At 42.1% G+C, this 7,984-nt stretch overlaps 1 protein-coding gene and 1 long non-coding RNA gene across 2 annotated transcripts in view; both read left to right on the forward strand.

Moving 5' to 3' along the window:
• The window catches only part of LOC308076592 (glutamate receptor 1-like), a gene marked incomplete at its 3' end in the record, with an annotated part of 65,251 nt that extends 61,111 nt beyond the window's left edge, over positions 1 to 4,140 (forward strand). The window contains exons 15-16 of the mRNA XM_080416994.1: positions 1,862 to 1,996; positions 3,967 to 4,140. Coding sequence (XP_080273120.1) covers positions 1,862 to 1,996; positions 3,967 to 4,140 — 309 coding nt within the window. The remainder of the gene's footprint in view (positions 1 to 1,861; positions 1,997 to 3,966) is intronic.
• Positions 4,141 to 6,004: 1,864 nt separating this feature from the next.
• On the forward strand, positions 6,005 to 7,810 carry LOC308076072. Its single transcript, XR_013932246.1, has 3 exons — positions 6,005 to 6,130; positions 6,908 to 6,999; positions 7,097 to 7,810. It is a non-coding gene; the product is annotated as an uncharacterized lncRNA (long non-coding RNA).
• The last annotated feature ends 174 nt before the right edge of the window (positions 7,811 to 7,984 follow it).

Below are 7,984 nucleotides of genomic sequence, written 5' to 3' on the forward strand. Positions count from 1 at the left end.
TCTCTCACTGTAAATTGGAGTGTGTGCATGCCTGGATGCCAAACACTGTCAGTCAGCCAGCAGGCTTTACATCATGTCACGTCTCCCAACCTGCTTGCATCTATTTGCAGTATTGGTCACAAATGTTTTTAAGCAGTATTTCACTTTGGCAGAAGACCATTAGATTTTTTGGCTTGAGTTCTTCTGAAGCTATTTAACTACTTAAACCCTATATACATCGATGACCGTGGTCCACAGGCCGAAAAGTTCTAACCTTTTAATCCCCTATCCGAGTGGTTAAGATTTAGAATTGGGGTAGTTCAAAACCCCAAAAACTGCATTGGCATCACTTTGACATGTGATCATAGAATTATCTCAGCAAACATTGTGTCAATCAGTGATATAAGTTTGATTCATCAATAATGTCTTAACAACACCTCAAATCCAAATCTGATCCACTCAGATAGGGATTTGGGCATGGGTCTAAATTTGGTCTACTTTTTTTCCCGCTACACCAAATGTCTTCGCAACATCACATGTTTATATTAGAATGTGAATGTAAGCAGAAGTGCTAAAAAGTGTAAATATACTACCAGGGTGAAATACTGTTTATAAGTTGTCTTTTATCTCCCAGAAATGATACAAAGAATATTCCCTGACAGTTATAAACCGATGACATTTTGGAAATATGCCCAATGCCAAGCTTCCACAAGACGATAGGTTGAAGAGTTTAGGTCTAATCTTTAATGGTCCCATTTCATTACAGAATATAACTAGACATAGGTGTAAGTAAATGCAGTTATGATAAGCATTATATCTCCAAGCCTCTGATATATAAACTAACTGAACTAAGGATTGATGTGTCAAATGCAGTTTGAGCTCAGTGTATTTTACACTACAACTCCATCACAAATTGTACAGTATTTCTAAAATAATGTATGGAAACTTTGGCAAATTGTGGCAATAGTTAAAGTTTTGCTTTAGTAATATTAGGGTGTAAGTAATGATAAATGTTTATGTTTGGGTTATGTCAACACAGAGTACAGTTTTTAGTATGTTTTTCTGGTGTGTGTGTGTGTGTGTGTGTGTGTGTGTGTGTGTGTGTGTGTGTGTGTGTGTGTGTGTGTGTGTGTGTGTGTGTGTGTGTGTGTGTGTGTGTGTGTGTGTGTGTGTGTGTGTGTGTGTGTGTGTGTGTGTCCATTACGTAATGTACTGTCCTGCGTGTACCAATCAGTCTTGTGTGTTTATACAGTAAGATAGTTGTTAACTCATTCACTGCCAAGGATGACTTTGGCGCCTTTTTTTCCAGGCCCACACTGCCACAACTTTTTTTTTGTGGTTTTTCCACTAGATGGCGCTCTTCACAATCACATGAGTGACCATTTCATCCCCAGATGCACACAGAACCAGGAGATCACTTGATCCCAAGATTTACTGCTCCATTCACTATCTGGTTAACGTCTTTAGGAAATCATGTATTTTTGACGAGACATGCTATTTTCAACGGCCTATAACAAGCGAACGAGGGGTCGCGATGACATTTATTTTATTTTTCTCGGAAGCACAGTGAAACCCGCCGTGATTAGCAACCATCAGGGGATTGATCATACTGGAGATAAATATTCTGTGACTACTTGAAAAGGTAAGAAAATCAAACAATCGCTGGCAGTGGGTGATTCATTTATTTATTTATTTATTCTGGCAGTGAAAGGGTTAATTTAACTCTGACTATTCCAGGATTTTACTGTATATTAGTTCTTCGAATATACAATATTTATCTGTATGTGAATGTCCTGTGTCACGTTGTACAGTGTATGTGAGTGATGTATTGGTGTGTGGACTGGTATCTGTGTCCTCAACTCCTCATCCCTCCTCCCTACAGGACAAGACCAGCGCTCTGAGCCTGAGCAACGTGGCGGGGGTGTTCTACATCCTGATCGGGGGCCTGGGCCTGGCCATGCTGGTGGCGCTGGTGGAGTTCTGCTACAAGTCCAGATCCGAGTCTCACCGAATGAAGGTGTCAGCCCGCTCAGGCGTTTCTCTGCTCAGCCTTAGACAGTGGCGATTATGACCCCTTACACTCATAGATATTAGAAACCTAGATACCTCCTTGGCCTCTGCAGTTCATTGGGGCGACTGGTATCGCAATACACGGCGGCTCTTCCGTCTTCCGCAGGGAACCTGTCACTCAAAGTGACTACTGGCCAATCACAGCGCTCACAGTGCGTTGACTACTGGCCAATCACAGTGCGTCTTTTCCGGGACTTGTCAGTGCAATGGTTCTCAACCAGTGGTCCTTGAGGGGGTTCCAGGTGGTACCCAGCTAAATGATGGAGAGTTGATAACCAAATGGACCCTTATAGATCTTTAAATCTTGAGTATAACATTTCACACTGTCAAGAGTCAAATTGTTAAACATCTGCATTACTTACTATACAGGTACACAATTAGAGAACTTAACAATTGTTATTTTGACAACATCTTATCGAACGATAACATATTCTACGCTTTGGGTGTGAGAGGCTAAAGCTTATCAAACGGTGTTCCGTGACTCAAATGCTGAATAAATAATGGACCTTGATATGAAAAAGGACCATGTCTCTTATTTGAATTTCACAAATAGAGTGTGGAGTTTGCCAAGTTCCAACTAACTAGATGCTGCGCACAGCTGCTGCCTCTCAAAGGGTTAAGAGCTGGGTTACAAAAAGACCCGCCCCCACCTGCCTCTGATTGGCCTACCAAACTTCCGCTTCTGTGACGCACACGACAGCCCTGCGGAAGCAGGAAGCGCGCCCGAGATACGAACGCTTCAGAGCCGAAGGAGGCGTCTACCTTTATATGTCTATGCCTACACTGAGCTGCAGAGCTACGGCTTGTATGACAAAAACGATTATATTATACTTCCTAAATCAGAGACAGGATGAAATGCTCTTTATGCACAAAGCAAACATGAGACAAGGAGTGATCTTCTCTGTGAGTCTCAGAGTTTTTAACGAGACACCTGATCCGTATGCTTATGAGATGGTACCTTATTAGTCCAGTCTCGCCTTTATTCTGTTTGGGTTTAAAGCAACAACAGAGCAGATCCAATTAGAGCGAGCCATAAATCTCCAGTCCCCCATGCAGTCCAAACAGGTTGGACTGGATCAAGCTGTCTTTGTTGAAATCTAATCCGTTATAGAAATGAGACGTAGGCGGACGGGAAATACACAGCAACACACATACGTGCACACACACGCACGCACGCACGCACACACGCTCACACACACGCACGCACACAGAATGAGACGCACAAATCGCATCATTAGCTCCACTTTCGGGCCCACTGGCCTCCATTGTAATAAATTGAAGAATGAAGCAATAAAACTGATGAGAGCTCCGTTCCTGCACCCACACTCCTGCTCTGCTCCGCCTGTTACCAAATGAGGATGTTGATGTATGTCTTGCTGCACTGGAGAGTGACGCTCAGGGCTACATATAAAGACAATGAAAGCCAATGCCCTGTGACTCTTAAGCTCAATTTATATACTCCATCGCACAGCGGTGTCGCTTGCTGACAAGAACTGAACTTCAAGATTGAATATCAGCTCTTGCTGGCAAGTGACTCTTAATACTACGGAGTGTAAGTTAGGCTTTAACAACTGGGGACAATTTCTAACAGCAACACGTTGAGGTGGTGTCATTACAGCTGCTGGTGCTCATCTATTCATTTAACTAGAGACTAAGACCGGAGGAGATGCATGTAGCTGAAAAATACATTTGATGCTGCCATCTTTGTTCATGTACAACAGAGAGCCCCCTGAGGGATACAAATCAGACTCTGTTTACTGCTAGCGCTAATCGGTGCATTAGTCTTCCCTGCTCCTATGGGGATAAACACATGTCTGTGAGTCAGATAGAGTGAAATCTAGCCGACAGTCAAAGCGCAATTTGAACCCTAACGTGATGCTGTGTGTGTGTGTGTGTGTGTGTTTTGCCTTCCGACAGCTATCCATCAACGACGCCCTGCGTTGCTCCACACTGACGAGGATGGTGAGCGGCGTTGACGGCGGAGGCGGAGAGAACGGACGCATCCTCGCCCACGACTATCCCCAGAACGTCCAGACTCTGCCCTGTATGAGCCACACCACCAGCATGGGACTGGGCGCCTCCGGCATGTGATCTTCACCAAGAATCTGGGGGGTGTGGCGGGGGGCTGGGGTGGGTGGGGGGAGGCGGTGGGAGGGGCGGTTGGGTTGCTGGGGGGGGCGCAGGAGACTCTTTGACCTTTGACAAACATGGCCAACCAGTTTGACCCCCTCCACCCTGCTGCCCCACCACGTCTCTGATTTGTGTAGTACTTGAAGACTTATCCTAACTTGGCTGCAGAGGATCCAGACTTCCACAGGAAGTGCCAGTCGTACATCGATCTCCTCAACACCCTGATAAAGCCAGTGGCAAAGGCTCTCAGCAAGGTCACCTGTAAAGCCAGGTCTGTTAAAGCGTGTGTAAGTGATTATTTTGTTAAAATAGTTAAAGACGGGGTGCCGTGATTTTCAGTGATTTTTCCCCCCCTAAAACATAATCATCAGGCATTATGGTTATACTAGGAGGAAGATTTTTTTCAAAAAAGTGTACTGAAAGTGTTAAAATTATTGTTTTTATGTGGACACGCCTCCAGTTCATTTAGTATACCTGGTTCTCACCTTAGCACCTCCTCCACCACCTTAGCACCACCCACCTGTCCTAGTCCCTCCTCCTCCTCATGCCCACACCTGCTGTGTTATGATAATGAGGGGGAGGGCATGTTTTTACTATGTCACTAAAGCGCTGTTTTTCTATTGGCACGTTTGACCCTCAAGGTTTCAGCCTCCAGGAAGAAACTCAAAGTAGTCAGAGAAGACATAAAACACCACCAGGGGGCTTAATAAAGTTCTATCAACTTCATAGACACATGAAAAACATAAAAAGTGCAAAACCATGGCACCACCTCTTTAAAATAGTTCTATATTCAGAGTTTTTGTTGCGTAATAGGGGTCTCCCAATCTCTCCTACTCTTTAGTAAACATAAAATACATTTTCAGGTGGGGATACCAATTTTAAACAATCAGAAGAGAGAACTCATAAAGGATACAGCTTAAAGAATTGAAATTTGTAGTGATGAAACAAACAAAAAAAGGTAGGTCAAAGTAAATTGAGGACTCACGTCTAACTTAACCCGCAGTGAATAAAGAGTTACAGTGTCCCTCACCTTATTTTTAAAGTCCTTAAAGTGAATGGATCTGTTCGATCTCCATGCTAAGTTGGCAACAACATTACACGCATTTCCCTCGATCCAGTTTCACGTCACGGTATCACTACGGCATTCTCACTCTGCAAACACGACTCGTTTTCAGATCGTTAATATAGAAATCGCATATTTTTAGCTGTCCAGATATCGGCAGTTGAATAGTCCATTTACCCAGACTGGATCAGCAACCTGCAAATCGATTTAGTTGATCCCAATCTAAAATAGTATTAATTTTACTCAGATGAGGGTACACATTTAACCAAAGTAATGGAAAAGTAATCTAACAAGTTACTTTTATTAGGGAGCAATAAGTAAAGTAATAATATTACTTACTAAGAGCAACGAGTAATAGTAATAATAATATTACTTTTTTGTAAGCTCAGCACTGATCATCAGTGGCGATTCTAAGCTAATGGAAACTACAGCATTTTTCTTCATGGAAAGTCGGTACACTCAAATAAAAGTTATTGTTCTTGCATCAATTAAAAAATATATTATTATTAAAGTTTTAAATCAAATTATATTAAGATAAGGCTGAAGTGCACCTTTTAACTTTTTAACAACATTTATTTTTATTTTTACAAAAACATATCACTTACCCCTTTGATCCTTTAACGACTTCTTTCACGTTGATGGTACATCTGCTGTACTTATGTGAAGAAACTTCACGTCTTGTATCATTCTAGGTATGACCGGCCGCATCGTTCAGGGTCAGAGGAGCATCCATGACTGCCAGAGACTCCTACATAAAAAGACAAAGAATGACATGCTGAGACCTCCTTGAAAAGCAACATGTCTCTAAAGAGGCGATGACACTATTACTGTGAAGCCATCCTGATTCTGCAACACTTCCAAAGGCCAAAAGCAGTGGAAGAATTGACAGTAAGTAATTTCCCTTCACAGCTTGAAGTGTTTTTTTTAATGATTTAAGATATAACATTTATAATTATTTATAATTCTAGACAACATTCAGCCACTAGATGTCACACACAACATGTTTACAACACCTCTGTTACAAAAGGTTTATTTCACCGTCACCTGTAAGGCAGCAAAGGCCTGGCCTGCAACACATATATATATATATATATATATATATATATATATATATATATATATATATATATATATATATATATATACACACACACACACACACACACACACACACACACACACACACACACACACACACACACACACACACACACACACAGTATATGCATGCAGATGGGCTGTGTGCAGGGGGGATTTGTGTCACTATTGCCAGCATACATAATTATATATCATATTCATTCGTCATCTATGCCTACATATCAAAATTATATTGTTCCAATAACTCTACTGTGCTCTGTGCTCTATATTTATTTCAGGAATAGTTACATAATGTGCATCTTGGGAAGATTACCACATCTAATTGTTTTTAGAATTTTGTTTGAAATTTGTCTTGGTTTCTTATCTGTAACTAACATAAATAAACACATTTTACTTCTTAAAGAATATGGTCTAAACCTTCTCTATGTGAAAAGTGCAAATAGGTAACTGGGTAATTTGGTACTTGGGGGGGGGGGAGCAAGGCAGTGATGGGGTAACACTGATGCTGGAGGGGGGGAAAAAACATGTCCAGTAATTCACACTGTATCCTATTGTTATGTTTTTCAGGCAATACAAAGGCTGGGGGTGAAACAAAAACTGTTGATGGCGGAGTGTGTCAGCAAATTGCCACGTTTGCCCTCACTATGGAGGAGGCAGCAGTAAGTTCTCTAACAGGCTGAAATGGCTCACTGTGAATTCCAGTAACACCATCAATAACTCCACAGATATTGACTTCATCACATCTTGTCTCCGCAGATTCTGGAGGGATACTATCTGTGGATTTTCTTTCTGTCCTCAAGTGGCCGAGTGGATGATATTTGCATACTACTGTACTATTTGTTGTGGCTTTGGGCAGGAGCCATCAAGAGCGCCTAGTCAATCAAAGCATCCATTCCTGGATTCTTTGATTCTTTTATAAGCATCCATTTCAGCTGTGATATACTATTGCTTGAATTCATCTTAAGTATAGCCTCATATGGACCATAGGTCAGGAGCCTATCTTCTGTTTCCATAGCGTGAGGCACCTTGATGGACATGACACTAGTATGACGCAAGGACTTACCCCCAATCCAACTCTTGATGCTGAATGTCAAGCAGGGAGGAATTGGGTACCATTTTTTATAGTCTTTGGTATGACTCGGATGTGGACTGAACCCCGACCTCCCACTATCAGGGTGGACACTCTGACCACAAAGCTACTGAGCTGGATGGAATTAATCGAAGTGAGGTTCCGCAACTCTCTTGATTCCTGGTACAAACAATATGGTCACACCTTTATCAGAGTTGTATGGTTTCCTTATGGTTGTGTTTTACGTATGTTCTTAATCGAAAGCCATTCACAGCAGCTGTTGCGTTAGCACCTAATCAAAGGCACTTTACATTGTGCTGTGTGCAATTATTGTACTATATTTGTAGTACTAGTTTTACTGGTATTATAGTTTTTTAGGCGCTGGGCAGAACGGATGCTGGTCCCCCTTGTATTTGTGTTTCTTCTCTCTTTTTAGGAGCCGGGCAGGTATTCTGCCGGTCCTTCTTGTACTGTACTCATCCTCCTCCTTCTTCTATCTTCTTCTCTCTTCCCATGCACACAGGTCACTGGGCCAATAGTCCTTATGGTGCTGCTACAGCAACCATCATAAGTTT

Source organism: Gymnoscopelus braueri (genome assembly GCF_963280865.1).
Source record: "Gymnoscopelus braueri genome assembly, chromosome: 20".
NCBI lineage: Eukaryota > Metazoa > Chordata > Actinopteri > Myctophiformes > Myctophidae > Gymnoscopelus > Gymnoscopelus braueri.